At 36.7% G+C, this 20,708-nt stretch overlaps 1 protein-coding gene across 2 annotated transcripts in view; it reads right to left on the reverse strand.

Moving 5' to 3' along the window:
- Window positions 1-314: 314 nt before the first annotated feature.
- The window catches only part of LOC136852986 (E3 ubiquitin-protein ligase RAD18-like), a 20,981-nt gene continuing 587 nt past the window's right edge, over window positions 315-20,708 (reverse strand). Inside the window, exons 2-14 of one of the 2 annotated variants that reach the window (XM_067128078.1) lie at window positions 15,298-16,402; window positions 14,819-14,871; window positions 13,816-13,894; window positions 13,057-13,189; window positions 11,053-11,259; window positions 9,915-10,160; window positions 8,513-8,647; window positions 8,030-8,176; window positions 7,443-7,557; window positions 5,380-5,440; window positions 3,319-3,975; window positions 1,838-2,082; window positions 315-1,254 (exon numbers count right to left, since the gene is read on the reverse strand). In XM_067128078.1, the coding sequence (XP_066984179.1) occupies window positions 1,144-1,254; window positions 1,838-2,082; window positions 3,319-3,975; window positions 5,380-5,440; window positions 7,443-7,557; window positions 8,030-8,176; window positions 8,513-8,647; window positions 9,915-10,160; window positions 11,053-11,259; window positions 13,057-13,189; window positions 13,816-13,894; window positions 14,819-14,871; window positions 15,298-15,724 (2,616 nt within the window). In that variant the 5' untranslated portion in view covers window positions 15,725-16,402 and the 3' untranslated portion in view covers window positions 315-1,143. The remainder of the gene's footprint in view (window positions 1,255-1,837; window positions 2,083-3,318; window positions 3,976-5,379; window positions 5,441-7,442; window positions 7,558-8,029; window positions 8,177-8,512; window positions 8,648-9,914; window positions 10,161-11,052; window positions 11,260-13,056; window positions 13,190-13,815; window positions 13,895-14,818; window positions 14,872-15,297; window positions 16,403-20,708) is intronic. The other variant, XM_067128079.1, reaches the window with a different exon arrangement.

Raw genomic sequence — 20,708 nt, forward strand, 5'->3', positions numbered from 1 at the left:
GAGGTTTAACCTAATTAAAATGCTCTAGTTAATTAAACACAGACTCTAGGCAGTTATTTTTTTATCTGCCCTAACGCGAAAAGAAACTCACAAGGTAAACCGAAAAACAAACGAGAAACTCAATGAAGTTGAAACAGGTATTACTTTCAACATTACTGCAAAAAGATAGGGTCTTCTATCCAATTATTATTATTATTAATATTATTATTATATTTGCTTTGGTTATGACGAGTCTATCATCTGGATTGTGATGTAAATGTCTGCTTTTGGTATATAGAAACCACAATTCCCAAAGGTAGGTGAAATCAGATAACTACAAATTAGAATGCCATGGCTCTTATAACAGAAGTAAAGTAGCTTCCAGCAAAGTAGCAACAATGCTTGCTAAACATTTACAAAGGTGTTTACGTATCCAAAACTCTCAAGATAAAAGTTTGTACTTTTTTCCTATTCAGTAACTTTAAACCTAACCTGAAGTACTATCCTGGGTATTCGACAATGTCTATGGACAACCTAATGCTCGAAAACCTAACCATTTATGTAAAGGATTCATGATTCATGAAAAAATATGGGCAGTGCTATTACAAGTAGTGAGGGTGATAAAGATGTAAAAATGAAGGCATCATCACTATAATAAAATATTTAAAATAAAATAAGGCTTAAATACTAAAACTACAAAAATTCAAGTTACACATCAGTCAACAAACATCACGAAATAAACAAGGCATACCAACAATTCCCAACTGTACATGAAACACATTAAACGTTGTAGGATGAACCAACTTGCACTTTCTGTATGTTGTTGGGGAAAATTTCCATCATTCAGTATAAAACGAAATAACCAGTTTTATTTTTTTTTACATTCACACATTCCACAATCTCAGATGTGAAGTGTAAATGACCTGCAGAGACCCAGACACTTTGGAATATAGTATTAATCTCTTAGCTGTACTTTCAAGAATGGTTTAAAGCAAAAAAGGTTTGAGGTTAAAAGGCCAGGACTTTTACAAATACTTCAAGCCTCTGTGAACTAATAAACCCCTCCCCACTACATGAATCTTTGTGACTTGGCCACGGCTACTTCCATTCCTGGTTACTGACCAACATATCATAACAACACTTAAAACTATATTTACACTGACTTCACTTTTTCCTACGACGACTTCTTGGTATTTCAACAGGTTCTTCATTTCCTTGGCGTTTTCTTGAGTTTCTTCTGGACTTTCTTGGCATAGGCACCACATCCTGAGAATCCTAAAAATACATACATAATATAACTAGAAAATGTTCACTTAAGATATTTTTTGTGGACTAGATATATTAATGTGTAATCAATTTCAGTGAAATATCTGTTTGCAGGGAACATATTTCAACACATGCTTGCCTTAGTAACATGGAATCAAGCAAGTTTAAGACCTTCAGGCATTTCATGATCCGTTTATAAGACCAAATTATTTTTGGTTTGGCCAGTTATTTACATAAAAGATCAAAGACTGGCGTGTTGGAATCAATCAAATAAAAGATGCCACTGTATATAACACTTCCCACTTGTTTTACTGTTACTGTTATAACATATTATTATTCAAGAATGTCCTAAACATTTAACTAACTAATCTTGGAATTCATATAAACACTTCCCATTTGTTTTACTGTTACCATTATAACATACTATTATTCAAAAGAATGTCCTAAACATTTAACTAGTCTTTGAATTCACCCTACCATCTAATGATTATTTGTTTTTCATCCTCCACACTGCATTGCAAACTCTATGTTAATGAAGTTTTCCAAATCACGGCAGGAAATAAGAACCAAACAGGATCCAAAACACGCTTACCAAATCATCCAACATCTGCGATGGCTGGTACTCTGGATCACGCTGCGAATCCAACTCCAGATCCTGAGTTTCTGGGCCTAACTCGCTCAAGTCAGGTTGTGGAGTCTGAGACAGAGACCTGCTGTGCCTCGTAACTCTCTTTCCAACAGCAGGGCTTGGTGATCTCTCTGGCTGTGAGTCCAAAGGGCAAGATTCTGGCTGATGTCCAGGAATGAATTCCTCATCTGATTCACTTCCTGCTTCCTCTAGAATGTTAGCAAGTCGTGTCAGTGGTCTTAGAATCAAATGTAAACACAAGCAAATAAATGCAAGAAAACACACAGAGGTACCTGTACACATGATCATGAATGCACAGGTTTTGAATTGCATCAATATAACCCTACTGCTGTTGGTAACAACTAATAAAGAAAACAGTTCTGCTTTACATTCAATCAATATCGCAAGCTGCAAGGAGGAGCAGTGGTTTCCAAAGGCTATACTGTAGGGAAATACCAAATGCAATTCAGAAAAACAAGTTAGCACACACACTAACTTTTAAAAGAACGATTTTTCCATATACAGTATACCCGCTGCTCATAATTACTCTACAATCATAGCCTTTGGCATATCCAGATACTATGCTTCAAATCCCATTTTGTCTAATGAACTAAGACTTACACCGGGGAATTTTCAGCCATTCAATGACAAGATGGAGTTGGAATGGTTGGAGAGCAAGATAATGGATCCATTTAACAATTTTTGTTTTGCAAAAAAATCACTTTTGCTTTACAATGAACTCATTACTTATAACCAGGTCAAATGGAGGTCAAAATGGTTTTGTAGACCACTAAAAGGGTCCTATAAGAGTAAGCTGTGATATGGAAAAAAAAAAGATGTATCTTAATGATTTATCACGACCTAAGTTAGCACTCAAAAGTTTTTTTATGAATTTCACACAGCAAATTTTACGGTTAAGATTACGGTTAAGATAAATAAAAACGTGTTACTTATTTCTTCACTTCACACTTAAAATAAATAAAATATGCATAAAAAGTCAACAGATAAAATATTCTACAGTATCTGTAGTAACTGTATGGTGGTATCAACTTGACAAAGAGTGTTCATGTGACAGACACAAATGCACAATCAAACAATTGAAAAAAATTTAATGTTGGAAGGTAAACTGTGTGAGAACACTTGAAAAGATTTTTCTCTCTACTTTACTAATCAAAATAGAAAAGGATTTTACTTGACTTAGAATGGAATCAGGTTAGTACATGCTTGATTTTGTTACGAAGGCAAGCAATTGGTCCTAACAAGGGAACAAAATCCTTCTTCTGCAGTGGTTTCCGTTACTGTAGGCAGCTACTGTGTGTAACAGAAAAATAGCCATGACTAAGCCTATTTGAATATGAAAAACACTGCCATAAGACTTGCATATTTAAAGATAAAAGACCTAAAGCATAAAAATCTTGAAATACGTTTTAACTTCATGAACTCACCTTTTATTATTGGTCCACTGTGAACTATGTCCTCCTGTTCTGTATCGTGATCCTTCAAAAGACTTACACTATCATCACTACTATCGGAATGTGTAGGACTTCCACCAAAAATATCAGGACTGCATTTTATAGTCTCTTCCATCTTCTGCTTAATGCGAGCGGCACACCCATTAACTTTAAGTTCGTCCACACCGGCATCAATTTTAACCAAAGGAACATCACTGCTTTCAGAAGGCAGTGACTTGCTACCATTGGCCAAAAATTTTTCAGAGAAAACATCATCATCAGTAATCATTAAATTACCTGAAAAATTTTCAATGACGTGATTCAAGCTACCTGACTTTTCAGAAGCCGACTGGCTACTCTTCTTGGGGGAATTCTGGAAAAAGTTCAATATGGATTTTGTTGGCACGGTTCCTGTAGCAGTCTTTTTTTTGGAGCTATCACCATCACTCTCATCACTACCCGAAAGACGATGATTTGATTTTGTTTTAAGTTTTGAACTCGGACGTGACTTTCCTTTGCTTGTGCTGGGAGTAATTACCTTCTCTTCACGTTGCTCTTCCCCAACTGGTTCTTTCAACTTTTTCTTCTTGCCTTCTTGTCTCTTCTTGACATCAGCAATAAGTTTTGCAAAATGATTGTCATTCTTCTTCACTGAAAACAAAAAATATATATTTTTACAATGCTCAGTAATACAAACCTGTCACTTTTACTAATACCTTGATGTACTGTAATGTGGGTCAAACAAACAGACGACCTGCCTGTGACAGTCAGATAATGGAGATACTTCCCCCAATGAAGTTCCCACATACTACGATTCTTTTAAAAATAAAACATGTCTTTTACGAGCCCACTGAAGATACGACAGCTTTTAACTGTGCTGAATGCATCCAGGTGCGCAAAGCAAAGCACTGCATTGATAAATCCCAAGACATGGTCAAGTTGCATAGAAGCTGTTTTCAGCCTTTTGTGTACGACTAGTACTGAAAACAGACGTGCTACTACGCTCTCTAGGACCTCTGAACGTTCCTACTGTTACGTGGTGTGCCACTGACAGGGAGTGCGTTTTCATTCTATCTGCAGCATGTGAAGGGTTCTCCTTGAGCTACTTTTTGCCACAGCTGTGTTGGTACTGTGAGTAGCCTACTGTTCTGTTCCCCATTTTTTGCAATTCCCTTGATTACACAGTTTCAGAACTGGAACAGCTTTTGGAGTTAACCAATTGCTTTTTTCACTAAGTTTTATTTTATTCGTTTAAGTATTTCTAATTTGGGGTGATGCTTGGCACAGTAGCAGTTACCATTAGTTATCCATTGTATCTAAGCTTATTATAAGATTTTGTTCATGTTTTACACTTAGTTATTATTTTTGGTATTTATCATTCACCTTGTAATTGTGCCTCACTGTACTAGCATGAATAGGGGATGGTAAGTCCAGCAACAAATTTATGTTGTCCTTAGAGAACCCCCTTTTGCAATGCCCTTCATAAGTAGACAGTATATTAACGTAACCTTAATTTTTAATTTATACTCTCTTTACAGATAATTAAGATGCTGGAACTAGTACGATTTTGGATAAAACCAAGCCCCTAGGAATAGGCAAACAAAATGTAGGATCTCTGCTACAATTATTCCTTCCGTTATCTTCATAATGGTGTGGAGCATTTCCTGGTAGACGAACCTGTTTACCAGGTTTTGTTTGTCTCACCAACACTAAAAATTTGTATGCTGGTACAGCACCAATGCTCAATGATAAGGTAAGATGACCCAAATATCTACTGCATGTCAACAATGCAAAACAAGGCACAGGTTCTTCTGTTCCTTTGGGTCTTCATGTTTCTATATAAATATTATGACACATATCTAAAACAGAGTTTGCCGTTATTCATCTAAGTTTTTTTTGGACTGAAATACAGGAATTATAATAATATCTCCTTTCAACTAAGATCCCAGTCCATACAATACCTAACTTTCATCTTGAAAACATCATCGCATTAATGGATCATTTTCAGACAAGCAAACAAACATTATAGAATTAAAGAATCTACAATATACTTACAATAATTAACTTGCTCTTTCTCTATAACTTCCACAGGAGTTTTTCTGTCATAAGTGAAGATCTGTAAAAAAAAAAAATTAGTTAGTATAACCTTCCAGGAATAATATAAAAGAGATTTTCTGTCAAAAGTGAAGAAAAAAAAAATTAATAAGTTTCTGTACACCTGTAGTATCGTAATTTGAAATCAAAAGACATCATGCAAAACTTTTTAAAGGAATGTGCTGACAAAATCTGTTCCTGAAATTAAACTGAAATTCTTAACTACTATTAGGACACAACCCTGAAACAAAGCTAGCAATACTGTACTTAGTAAAACTGGCATAAAAGTATACAGGCAGTCCTTGGTTTATGACGGGAGTTCCGTTCTGATGTCGCGCCGTAAGCCGAAAATCACTGTAACACGAAATATTGTTAAAAAATTGTGAGAAAACTTCACTTTTAATCATTTGGGTATCTTGTAAACAACGTAAAATGCATTTTTAAAGAGTTTTTCATAAAAAACCTCCAAATTTTGACCATTCTGCCCTTTTTGAAGCCATACTTCTTCTGTTGGATCGGTGTTGTTAACCTGGAACATGCGTTGTAACCTGGGAAATAATTTTTGATGAACATATTTGAAGAGCGTCGTAAGCTTGGAGCGTTGTAAGCCGAGCAGATCATAACCCGGAGACTGCCTACTTGACAAACAAGCCAAAAAGACCAGAAACTTGCCTAGCAGGCTTCCACAAAAATTACATGCTCTTATGTGAAAAAAATATTCAGGTTACATATGGCTATTACAGACTCAACAATTGCCAAGAAATGAGTGGAATACAGAGGGCACAGGAACACAACACTTTAAAGGGGCACTGCAACTTTTCTATATCCTGAAAATCTCCCAATCCTACGTAACTACATTCAAACAAATGTAACAGCTGTGGCAGACTGTGATTTGGTATCTAAGGAGAATAGGGAAGCTGACACCTTAAAGCAGGGTAAACTTCGAGATGGCCAACTTGGTGGGAAAAGATCAAAGGTGTTAGAAGAGAAGTAAAAGGTAGAAGGATACTGCAGAAAACATTTAGCACTTTCTACACGGCTAAGCAAGGCACACTGTAGGTGGTACAGGCAGTCCTCGGTTATCAGCGGGGGTTCCGTTCTGGGGGTGTGATGATAACCGAAAATCGCCACTAACCGATAATCAGCGATTTCCGGAGCTTTTTGTGGCTTATCGGCGCTGAAAAGCCCCGATTTTCGGTTATTGACGCCTCTATTAGTTATGAATCGGCGCCAATACCCAATTATCGGCTCCGATAAGCGGAAATCGGCGATTTCGGCGCCGAAAATTGCCGATTTTCGTTGCTAGACAAGCGCCGTAAAACTGGATTGCCATTACCCGAGCCCGCCATTAACCAGGGACTGTCTGTATTCTTTATAGGAACTCTGTAGGGATGAATGCAACTTTCATAAAAGAGCTGTCCATACAATCTTACGCAAGAAGCCCATAGATCTCTGACTTGATATGCAAGTGTCTGAATACAAAAAGCTCAAAAATTTAAAAAATACGGTAAAATTAAGATAAGTTCAATATATAAATATTAATTCCTTTGGCCAAGAGATGTCAGCTGCCACCAACACATTAGTCCCATTTGTGGGCAGGGCTAACAAGCTCATCCTAAAATGCCTGCTCTGAACAGGAAAGCATCCACCCATACTAAAGGGAAAAACTACAGAAGTAATTGAAAAAGGGGAATGAGTAATGCACCCCTTGTTGGCAAGGCAAAACCATGCCTGACTGGAGCAATATCAAGCTGGTATTTGATATAAGAAAAATCTTGAATTATATCTTGTCTACCAAATGGTTCTCTTAGTTTCACAAAGGACTTCTGCTAAAATTAATTCACTAGATGGTGCTGCTATGCAAAGGCCGTTCTCAGTATGACTTTTGTTTACATCCACTATATTAACACAAGACGTTTACTCCTATTCACAGTCAAGAGAAATTCAGAGTTGTTTCTCCAAGTGGCTCAAAATTTACTAATGCTATTAATTCTTCAGTCATTCCATGAGAATCCAAAACTCACACTTTTAGACGTCCCCTTGGTTTCTTCCTTTTCCTCACGTTCCACCTGACGTAAAATCTCCTGGACAGGTCGTGGTTCTGCTGCATCACATTCCACATTATATAAAGTAGTATACCTGAAATAAAATACTCATCACATTCCACATTATATAAAGTAGTATACCTGAAATAAAATACTAATTCATAGCTAATAACACATAAACAACTTTTCTAATACCTAATCATTAAGGTGAAAACAATAGTGATCCATAAACTGGGCCCTTACACTTAAAAGAATGAAATCAGATACAAAAGCTAAAGGGCATTAACTGGTTACAACTAATTCTGCCAATGATCTTAGGCATAGTGTTCCCCTATATTTTATGTATACTAAGATATGTGAAAATACTTTTCTAATATCTTTTTCATTTTACACTATCGTCTCAACAGCCTCCAGTCATAAAGTTTCTGGAAACAAAATGCTTAAAAGTGAATCCTTGACAAACTCAAGGGTTTTTAAAAGGGTTTAAACAACTGAAGAGATACAAGAGCTTTGATAAATTAAAAGCATTTTGATGCATTAGTTATGGGAAGCATGACAATACCAACCTTCGGTGCCTGTTCGACAACTGTTGCCTATCCCCTTGAACTGACAGGCCAACTTCTTTCAACATCTGTCGCAACTGTTTCTCACTGAGAAGTGAATAAACTAATTTCGGCAATGGCTTTCGTTTTGGCTGCTGGTCGACACAAACTCTACGAGAAAAACTGATTAATGTGACTGTACTATTTTTTAAGTTATTCAAATGCAAACATTCATTTCACCGATGAGCAACCACAAATAGAAAGATATGAATAGGAAAATACAGCAAAGAGAAACGAAGAAAACTGAATACAGTTAAACTCATGATCATCGTTGTCACCTGCAGCACAGAAAGCGTCTGCAAAATTGCACCTATAGCTGTACTGTAGAAAAATATATCACTGACGTCATCATTTAAATGCTTATAACAAAATACCAACTGTCAAAGAATCTGAACAAAGAATTATAAAGTCAACAAAGTGCTTTTGTAAAATAACAAAAGAACCTACATCTCCTCTTTATCTCCTTCTTCCATACGTTTAAGGCAAGCATCAAGATGCAGATTTATGTTACGTTCTGGTACCCGCACATTGCAAACAGGACAGGCTACCTTTGGTTCTTCATTACCAGTGTCACTCCCAGCTCTGAAAGAATACAAAGAAATACACCACAATTACCAATAAATAAAAACACAGGTAAATTGTAAATTTTAAGTTGTTCCACCAAGAATACAGGACTCAAAAGTTCTTTGAAACATTCCTTTGGCCTCAGCTGCTCCCTGCCTCCTTTTTACATTTCAGTCAATCCCTTGGTCACTTCCCATCTAGCTGGCCAACTTTTTCATCAACCTTGCTCCAATTTTTAGTTCCACTTTAGGAAGAAATCCTTCAATGAGGTACATGAGTGTCTCAAAATGTGAATTAGTGGTTTTGTTTGATTTCTTTGATAATTATTTTACAATTAAGTATGTTGGGGAGAGGATCCAAGGCCCTGACAGCGATACAAGTTTGATGCTAAAGGAAAGGACACCCTGCTTTCTTGCTCCAGTACATTTAGTTGCTTAACTTGAACAGTTCTATTATAATGAAATCATATGAGTAAGCACCAAAATTTAAGTACTTTTTTTCATGCTCACATGAAACTTACTTTGAGGACTAATTTTTAGGGTTTGAATGTCACCTCAAACACCTAAATCTTAAAATAATTTCAATGCACACTCACAGTTTTATAGATTTATGTACTTTCTAATGACTGATATTTTCCATATTTTCTAGACTTAACATAAACATATGAAATCAGTTCCAAATATGTAAGTTTGGGAAACAAAAAAAAATTGTGTAATAAGATGCTTTCATATTATTAATATAGCAAATTAGTTAAACAAGACCATGAATCATATTCCTAAATTCTCAAAGAGCTCAGCCAAAAGGATTTGTTTTAAAATGATAGATGAAAGTGAGAGGGACGATAAATAAAAGGAACAAAGCAACACACACCAATGAATCTTCAGTGCCATTAACAGTGTGCCAGTCAGGGCACACTGTAAGTGGTTAGTCCCTCAAGGAATATTTCATGTTTCAAAATACTTGCTCTCTTTTTTGCATAAATCTCTCTATAGTCCACAACTGCGAACATGTATTTTGCATATCTGCCCTCTTTGTATTTGGATGTTGAAGTTACCAAAGATAATCCATTAACTTATGACTGTCATTTAATTTTGCTCAAGGCTATTTCTCTTTTATGATAAATCTGTTACACAAAATCTAAACAGTACTTGAGAAGGAAAGCAGGACAAGAAAAACTTAGCAAACAAAATTTGGTTACCTACTAAGACACCTCCCCTTTCCAAAAATGGTTATTGACCATACAAAATCTTTCACGTTACTTAATCATATCTTTATGAAAACTTACCTTTCACCCATAATAGAGAAAAAACCAGACACAGATTGCCGACCACTTTGCGATAACGAAGCTGACGTACTCGGAGATTGTGATGCAGATACTATGCTTGGAGACTTAACGGACAATTTAGAACTCACAATGCCATTACTGGATCGACTGCTGCTGGCAGGGGATGAAAATACCAGGGGACTCTTTGATGAAACACTTGTAAGGTTCCTCTTTGGTGTCTCCATCATAAGGGAGGTTTTGGAGGACCTACAAAGCCAGAAAAGTTAACATTAAGGTAGAACCTGATGAAATAAAATAGAACACATAAAGATCATAAGCACAATGACTTAATTGAAACTTTATTACAGTAGTCCTATTTTATCCAAAACCCTTACAACTATAGTTTTGCAATATAGCCACCCATGGGTGTACTGTAAAGACAAAATACTATACTTCCCACTATTAATGTCACTAAAACAATCTGTACTGTAATATGTACCATTCATGGTTTTGACCAGGCTGTTTCCTGACAGATCACATAAAAAGTGTTCCCTTTCATATAGCTGATCCAAATGATTCTTTGTCAAACTGAATGAAAATATCCAACACTGCTATAAAATTCCTATCTAGTTCTGTCTAAAGACATGATGACTAAACATTCCACTAGAGTACAAGGAATTAAAATAAGTAATCTCAAATCTAACTATATACATATTCCCTACCAGATATCTATCTAAATTGGTAAAAATGCATAAAGGAATTAAAATAGCTAATCTCAAATCTAACTATATACATATTCCCTACCAGATATCTATCTAAATTGGTGAAAATGCATAAAGTGACAAACACAAAATTACTTGTGAATTTGGCTTCGTAGGTTTTCATTATAAAAACTCTGATGTTGTGTGAAGTCACCAAACATAATTAAATAAAGGATTAATGATTCAATATAAGTAATTCTTTAACCCTGACTGGTGTCGGAAAAACATGACATCTACATTTCATCGAAAAAATTATTCACAATAGCACAATTAGAGTATTAAAATCCACATCAACTAACAAGTGCAATACCTATACTTCACTTGCACGAACTCGCATGGATAACTAAAGTTATTCCCACAAACTCATATGTTACTAACATTCACGAAAGCACAATTACCTAGGTGTGCTGAGCAAATCATTAGATGATGATGCCTGAGATGGGGTTGCAGAATCCTCTTTCTTTACTTTACTTCTGACATCAGGGGACAACACGTTGATGGCGGCATTGGTAGATCCGCTGCTGTCATTACTGTCGTCATCTTTCACAAGATACCCTGATATCGTATTCCCTTTTGCTGATTGACACTGACGCGCAGTCTTGTCCCTGAAAGAAAATTTGTAAAACATTAAACCAACAAAACTCTTTGATAGCAAAGTAAACAATAATTTTTAGTGGACAAGAAAACATTTGCAACAATCCAATATGTAAGACTAATCTATATCAGTTATATATTAAACAATATAAAACTGCTTGTGTTAACAGAACTTTAAGAGATTAGACATTTACATTCACTAAAAGTTAAATAATTCAAAAGAGATAAGTAGATGTGATGGTAAAATAGTGGTATATAATGTTAAGAAACTTGATTGCACCATTATTCCAATTTTGGGAGAATCCCATTTCTTGACAATATTTTCTTATGCAATAAGAAAATATTCTTATGTAATAATAATGTCACAAAACATTATTAGATTCATGGTGACTGCCTGAAGTATTCCCTCCTGAACAGTGGGCAAAACTTGGAGCAGGAAATAGCTGAAGTAGAATGGTCAGGTTAGAAGGACTACAACAATCCAGGAAGACTCAGTAAGTAGAATACAGAACATGGAATTTAGGCCAAAGGCGGAGCACTGGGACCTATGAGGTCATTCAGCGCTGAAAGGGAAACGGATGATAAGAAGGTTTGAAAGGTGTAACAGGAGGAAAACCTCACAGTTGGACTATGATACAACTGTTAGAGAGGGTGAGAAGTCAGATGGAAGAAAGAGAATATGAACAGAGGTACAGTGAAAGGAATGAAAGGGGTTGCAGCTAGGGGCTGAAGGGACACTGCAAAGACCCGTGAGTAATGCTTACGGTGCACCACGTGAGGTGCACTGTCAGCGCTACCACCCCTCCAGGGACATAATAAGTGACTAAGCTGCTGTTTTCAACTGTTTATCTTTTATGAGATTTCCCCCATTGATTTTCATCATTTGCATAAAGCTATTCACACATGCAACCTACAGCATGTGACCACGTAATATGGCGAAGCCTCCATTCACAAAAAAATACATTCTAATTCATATCATTTAACTGTTTTTAAATTTCCTTTCATTTTCGGATACTGTTTTTAGCTCTCATTCTTTGATTAGTGTAGTTGTCCCAAGAGTTTTCTGTAGTTAATGAGAGAGAGAGAGAGAGAGAGAGAGAGAGAGAGAGAGAGAGAGAGAGAGAGAGAGAGAGAGAGAGAGAGAGAGAGAGAGAGATTGGTGTACATTATGATCTTCACAAATGTGAGTAAACTTTTTACAATTGTTCTTGAAATGTGTTGTCTACAGATCCTCTCTTTCATTAACCTATTTAAGAAACAAAATACGGTGGTTCTCCCGATCCACTGGCTTTGGCACGGGGAAATCAAAACACCTACTGACATTTTGAAACTTACTCTTTGTGTAGTTCTCTGTTAACTACTGCAAACATTTAGTCACAATGTTCTTCCTTTCCAAGATCCTTAAATGAAATGTAGTACAGTAGAGCCATTTCTATTTCAATCATCAATACTGTATTATACTTTAAAGGCCTTCAACAACATTCTCATAACCATCACATTTCAGCAAATATAAAGTTTTTAACCAATTTGCTGAGCACATCATCTCACAAAAATCAGTTTATCAACTAACCATGAATATCAGAATTTATTCAAGCAAAACTTTTTTGAATGTCCGTGCATTAAGAATTTAAAAGCAACAACCACTTTTGTCAAAAACCAAAAGATGAAAAAATATATGCAAAACCTCATTAAAACTCACTTATGCACTGCATATTCATTCTACTTATTCAAAATTAGCATAATTATGCCTGTGAATATATTTCAATGCTCTGAAATACAGTGTTTCCAAAACTCAAAAGAAAAATTACCTCAAAGCAGGAAAAAGAAGTATAATTTCATCTAAAAGCCTGTTATTACGCAGTTGCTGACCAGTTGTCTCTTGAAAACAGGCCGGACACTGGGTCTTATAACCCAAATACTGACGTATGCACATGGAACAAACTGGAACAGATGTGCTTATTACAAACGTATCACAACGTAACAAACCTTGAATGTATCTCAAAGTTAATCCAGAAAACTCAGAAATATTTTGTTAATCGTCAAAAAGAAAAACTCTAAACCTGAGCTCAAATCTACTGTTATTATAAACAGGTATTTCAGTCTGTATGTACACTAAAATGCTTGCCAAATTACAAATACCCTATCTACAGAAAATGCTCACAAAACCCAGTCTTCACTATATGTGGAAAGTAACTTAAAAATTAAGTGTGGAAATCATTTCTCAATAATTCCATTCCCACTACTCTCCAAGATCCATTACACATCCATAATAATAAAAATATGAGTAATAATAAAGGCACAACAATAATGATTACAGTACTGTACTTTAACATTTTATATTCTTTGAAGCAACCTCACATATTATCTTCCTGCATTTGAATGTAGAGTATGCAGCAGGAGGTAGTGGCATTACAGTGCTAGCCTACCAAGTTACCTATTCGATCAGAATTTCCTTGTGACAGCCTAAATCCCACCTACCATCAACAACTATGGTCTAAATTAAACAAGGTTTTTAATGCATGACCTGCACAGCATTTGCACACACAAAATTATACTACTATACTTACAATTATGAGAGCATATGGTCACCATGGATGTCGACATGAATTCATAACAGATACCACATCTTAGTAACTCATCCAAACGCTGAAAATGACATCAAATTTAAACACACTGTAATCAAGAAATCTTTCAGGGTAGGCAGTCCCCGGTTAACGGCGGGGGTTCCTGGCTGAGCGCCGATAACCAAAAATTGTTGTTAACCGGAACATCACAATAATTATGGTAATAAGTGGTGTTTACAATGCCATAAGAGTAAATATACTGCTTAACAGCACTGTTAACCGGTTATCGGCACCAATAAATCGCTTACCGATGCTGATAAACTGCTTACTGGCCCTGTAAATCACTTAACAGCGCCGAAAATCAGGTTAACGCTGTTGTTACCCAAGCGTTGTAAGACCAAAACGTGGTTAACCGATGCCGCCAGTAAGCGGGGACTGCCTCCTATTATAAAATCAAAATATTTATGGATACCTTACAGTAGTGAACAGGCTGAAAAGGCATGGATTTTCGAAAGTAACTCCATCAAACTTCATGAAAACCAATTAACTTTGCTCTTCAAGAAAGCAACTAAAATGGCCATTAATATTCATTCTATGTTTAACACGTGACAGCATACATTACATGCTGCTTATGATCTACACTAGTAATTTAGATGGTTTTACAATTAAAACCAAGAACTAAAGCTATCCAAATTTCCAAATTCTTTTATGATTAACAGTCACAATTCCTATATCATTCAAAATCTATGATGTCAAATATTTTATTTAAAAAAAATATGCACTCTTTTTTTATTCACACTCAGTACATAAAATGTTTTCTTGACTAGGTGATAAATTAATCTATCAATACATCAGTAATGCAGTACAATATATTATGAAAAATCTGCAAAAAACTATTAACTATAATTTGAAAAGTAAAAAATTTTATATCAAACACCTCAATGATTCGCTGTACAACACCGAATTCACACTTCACAAAATTTGGAACTGTTTAAACTGTCCATACCTTCAGCTCCGGAATGCTGGCTGGCCAGGGCAAGGATGTTTCAACAGCCATAGCTGAAACCAAAAAAACTGCAATCAAATGGATATACAGACACCGTCCTACATATGAACATTCAACTTACTAACATTCAGAGATACAAACAAACAGGATTGCAAATTAAAATTGTTTAGAACGCTCCCCTCTGCCAATAGGTTCAAATTTTGTTTTGTGCGCCTATTCTGTACATACAGTACTGTGTGTACACTGTACAGTATTGTGTTTTAGGATGAAAAATATACAGTACTGTATTGATTTGATATACTGCAAACACTTCAACATCCGAACGGCCGTACGGAATTCAGCTCATTTGTAAGTAGGGTGGTGTCTCACACACCACCCCACTTACAGTACTGTATTTTACTGTGTACAGGTACTTTATTGATACACGATACTACACAAAACCTAAATAAATCGTAATGGTAACAGTTTTTTTTTCTTACCTTTGAAACTGGTAGCATAAGCTTGAGATGTTGGATGAGAGGAGGAGGAGGAGGGGCAGTGCGTAATTTCCTTATCACTGATTTCCTTGAGCGTCTTGGGAAATTTTTCGGCTGCTGCTCTGTCAGCAATAGCTGCCTCACCACTAACAGACATGTGACGCAAGTTAACACGTTTTTTAAAGCGATGGAACCATCCATGACTTGCACAAAATGTTTCGTCTGCAGCGCTTTCGCCGGCCTTAGCCTTCAAGTCGTTGAAAAGGCTTTTAGCCTTTTCCTGAGTCAGCATGAGGCTAAGTGGTGCAGACCTTTGTCCCTGGTGTTCCATCCAGATAACCAGAAGCTTTTCCATTTCTTCCACCAGCTTCCCCCTTCTCTTGCTTATAATTGTTGACTGCATAGGCACAGCACTTTTAATGTGTTCCATAATTCGCTCCTTGTTCTTAAAGATTGTACCAAGTTGAACGATTCATATTATACATGCGTGCGACGTCCACCATTTTTTCACCATCATCTAATTTCTTTATAATTGCCACCTTAGTTTCCATTGAGATAGCCTGCCGCTTTTTACCAATGCCACTGTCTCCACTTGCCTTATGCTTGCCATTAGCCATGATACATAAAGGAAAAGTTATTCGCTTCCCTGCCGTTTTGCTTGTCTTTGAAAATACTTCCAATGTTTTGCAGTTATTTTTGTCAGTCTCCCTGGTCAAATTATCATTAGATAATATTCCACACGGTATGGATAGTGTGTGAGAATCCTCTGCTCTATCGAAATGTCTATTTTCTTCTGCAATAATCTTCTTTCCGCTTTCTTCATCACAGCTTGGAGAGTCATCCCCACACTTTACAGATTGGGATGAACAGTTCATATCAATTTCACTACAGTACAAAAATTCTGGTTCGGCCTTCACTTCTAAGAAAGGATCTGCATACAAAGAGCCCTCACCTTTGTTTTCAGTAAGATCCTCCTCCAAATTCTCCTTCTCTTCTTTGATTAACAGCAACGATAATGATTTTTCAACTTCCATTTTCAAAGGATGTTCTATGTACAATACTCGGTCCTAGTTAGGATCTAATGAAATTTTCCTCTGCTTGGAATACTCTGAAATAAAATTTTTCAAAAAGTGAAAAAATGCTCTCAATTCACCATTTATAACCTAATCAGTATAACTTCCCTCTAAAATCTAATTGGATCCTAAAAATATAAAGACGGTTTTCTCTTTTTATAATACCATAGGTCGCTGTTGTTGATTTTTATTAGATTCTGCAGATAAGTTAACGATAGTTATTTCAACATCCAGTGCAAGTTGCCTTGGGGTGCAAAAATTAAACAAATCTGTCAATGCAACTGAACATCATCTCTGCTGAATTAAAAACACTATTTTGGCATTCAAAACCAATGACTGTCTTTTGGAGACTACAAGACAGGGTAAAAGAATAACATCTATCCTCCATGAGTTCTCACATATTAGCTATGAGTCTGTTCCTCACCTTCTCACCAGACGCAAGGTAAGCTATCAAGTTTGTCAGTCGCCCTGCTTCATGAACTCCCTCCATATTTCAAACACAAGTTGTGTGTTTCTTGAGCTATTTAGTAGAAGCTCCCCAACTCTCTAGGCCTGTTGAGAGCTTTTCGGGACTGTTAATCCACGCCATTCAAATAGCTATAGCTTCCTTGCAGTTACAGAGGTCCGAGCAGTTTTTTTGGTAGCTGTCAGCCACTGCAACTCTTCAAGGTTACACAGGCCCTTGTCCTCATGCATGCTGGTCTTAGGACCACAGTGGCATGAACTGTTTTAACACTGTATGGAAGAATGACGTCTTTCTTCCAAGTTCACATAATCGTTCTAAGATGGACCTAATGAAAATAAACTTCTTTGGAACCTAGTGCATTTACAGTATATCTCCTTTGGCACTCATGAGACATGAATGGCTTTTCTCCAGTAAGGGAATGGCTTCTCCCCAGTTTTCTGACAGCAGAGGAAAATGAAAACATTTTTGGCATTCAGTGCATTTAATTAGACTCTCAATATTATGAATTTTTATGTGTAATCTCAGGCTAAGAGAACTTGTATATTTTCACATTTAGAACCAGAAAATGGCTTCTCTCCACAATGATTTCCAATGTGTAATTTGAGAATTTCAGTACAGTCTTATGAAAAACTACTTGGACACAACATACAGAGCAAGTATATGGTTTCTCTCCATTATGAGTTCTCCAGTTTTGAGATTACTTGAAGCAGAATAACTTCCTTGACATACAGAGCAAATGAATGGTTTCTCTTTTGTATGAGTCTTCATGTGTGTTTTGAGATGACTTGGATGAGAAAAACTTCTTTGACATACAGAGCAAGTACTGTATTTGGTTTCTCTTCTGTATGAGTTCTCATGGGGTTTTGAGACTCCTTGATTCAGAATAATTTCTTTGACATACATACAGAGCATGGGAATCGATTCTCTCCTGTATGAGCTCTCATGTATGATCCGAGATTACCTGAAGCAGAATAACTTCTTTGACATAGAGACACCACCCGAATCACGAACGAGTTACGTTCCAGATGGCCATTCATATGTTGAATTGTTCTTAAGTTGGTTACTGTACTCTTCATGCCTATTTAAGTACAGTATGATATAAAGTCAATATAGTACTGTACTTTTTTCATCCTAAAACACGCTACATTGTACATACAGTGCTGTACTTTATAGTATACTTTATTAATACAAATAATACATAAAACCTAAATAAATTGTGATTATAATATAGTTGCTTTTCTTACCTTTGGAACTGGTAGCGCAGGATGAGAGGAGGAAAGGAGGCATGGAATTATAGGGGCAGCAGGTCGTCAACATCAACGTCTTCTTTGGCAAGGAATTCTTCAGCATCAGTTTCTTCTTCATCTGAGGAGGAAGCAGTCAACAGAGGTGGAGGGGCTCTTGAGGTTGAATGCACTGGTTTGAAGAATTGGTCTAGGGAAGTTTGCACAGATTTTCTTTTCTTTTCATCGTATTTGAGATGATAACACTGGATAGCATTGTTGATGATTTGTTGCTACTTTTGAGAATCTCTCAGCATTTGGGTTCTGATTCTCAAAAACAGTTAAAAGCTTTCTCAATAAGAGAAATCCCCTCAGCCATCAATGTTGTTTCAACATTCTTTAAAAGAAGAGGTTTTTCTTCCTCATGTTCCTCTGTTCTTTGCATTTATTCATTCGTTAACTACTCTGAATGAGACTCAAACAGCTCTTCAAAGTCCTCTTCCTCTCAGTCAAGATGTAGCTTTTCATTTATGTCAACGAGACTGTTAATGATTCCTTTTGCCTCCTCTTCCTGATTAAATCCTCTGAAGTCGTTGGCAAACCATGGGCATAAAGCCTTCCATGCTCCATTCATGTTAATCCCACTTACTTTACACCATGCAGCATCAATATTCTTGATGCAATTATATATGTTGTATCCCTTATAAATGTAAAGTCAAGTCATACCCTGGTCATTCACTTCCTTCAATGCTTACCCGTAAGCACTACGAGTGTAATACTTCCTGAAATTGGCTGAAGGAGTGAAGTTGTGTTATATACACAATTTTCACATCCAGATGGAAATCATCTAAGCATGGTGGGTGCCCAGAGGCATTATCCAAGATAATGCCCCTGGGCATTATCTTGAAAAGAACCCCATGCTCACAGTTGAACAGGTTGACTTCAGAAAACAAAGTGATGGAAAAACCAGTCTTTGAATATAGCAAGCCACCCAGGCTTCATTACTGGACAGCCAGATTACGGGTAAAGAGCTCTTTGTGATGTTTTTGAGTGCCTGTGGATTTGCAGCGCTGTACACTAAGAGCAGCATTAGCTGAAGTCTCCCGATGCGTTGCCACCCAGCAGTAAGATTAGCCTATCCTTCACCGCCTTATATCCTGGCATTGTCTTCTCTTCATGGCTGATATATATTTTTTTCTGGCATTTTTTTTTTCCAGAAAAGGCATATCTCATCAATATTAAAAACTTGCTGAGGGGTATAACCTTCCTCATCAACGAATTCCTTGACCGTCTTGGGAAATTTTTCAGCTGCTGCTTTGTCAATGCTAGCTGCCTCACCACTAAAGGACATGTGATGCAAGTTAACACATTTTTTAAAGCGATGGAACCATCCATGTCTTGCACAAAATATTTCATCAGCAGCGCTTTCACCAGCCTTAGCCTTCAAGTCGTTTAAAAGGCTTTTAGCCTTTTCCTAAATCACCATGAGGCAAAGTGGTGCAGACCTTTGCCTCTGGTGTTCCATCCAGGTAACCAGAAGCTTTTCAATTTCTTCTACCAGCTTCCCCCTTCTCTTGCTTTTAATTGCTGACTGCATTGGCACAGCACTTTCAACGTGTTTCATAATTCACTCCTTGTTAAAGATCATGCTAATAGTTGAACGATTCATATTATACATGCATGCTACATCCACCATTTTTTCACCACTAATATCTTTATAATCACCACCTGAGTTTCCATTGAGATAGCCAGCCGCCTTTTACCACTGCCACTAACTTCACTTGCCTTACGCTTGCCATTAACCATGATAGATAAAGGATGGGCTAACTATTTCACGATAAATTCACAGGAATAGCTTGGAGCACAACAGACCACATCTTACCGCTAGCGCAGGTACAAGAGTCTGGGGAGGTAGGTTGGCGTGCACTATGGTGCTCTATGGCATGGGGAGCAGCAAAAATTGTAACTAAGCAGAATACGCGCACAGAACATAATCTGAACTTACAGGTGGCAAAGGGGAGCGCTCTGAACAAAAATTTAATTTGTGATCCCGTTTGTTTGTATCTCTGAATGCTCCTAAGTTGAGTGTTAGTAAGTAGGGTAGTGTCTGTAATTAAAACTGGACTTACTGACTTATAGCCTACAGTTAATTTTACAAGTACCATGCTGGCTTAACTTATGACAGATTGTTAAACCCAACAAGGAAGAAAGTAACCTGTTTGTTGCCCGCAAGGCCCCCAGATTATTTTACATACTGCATTCGGGCATATCGAGCCGCCTGTAATATTCAGTAAAACAGCACATGAGCAAGCATTCATTCACAATAATGAGTAAAAAAGCCACAATAATATAATTGATAAATTGTATATTTTAAGACACAAAAATATACAAAACCTGTCTCTTAAAATATACAATTTATCAATTATATTATTGTGGCTTTTTTACTCATTCTTTTCGATCACAATATAGTGATGCTCCACAATTCACAATAATCTATGCTTAGAATAGGGATTGCCATGCAAGAATAGCCTATGCTGATGCATCAACGCTACGGTACAGTTACAGCCATCCTAGATTAACCTAACCTTAACTAATTTATGGTAGCCTCAGGCCTCCTAAGATATCTCTAGCCTATTTAGGCTACGTTATGAC

This window comes from Macrobrachium rosenbergii, chromosome 26 (genome assembly GCF_040412425.1).
Source record: "Macrobrachium rosenbergii isolate ZJJX-2024 chromosome 26, ASM4041242v1, whole genome shotgun sequence".
NCBI classification, from domain to species: domain Eukaryota; kingdom Metazoa; phylum Arthropoda; class Malacostraca; order Decapoda; family Palaemonidae; genus Macrobrachium; species Macrobrachium rosenbergii.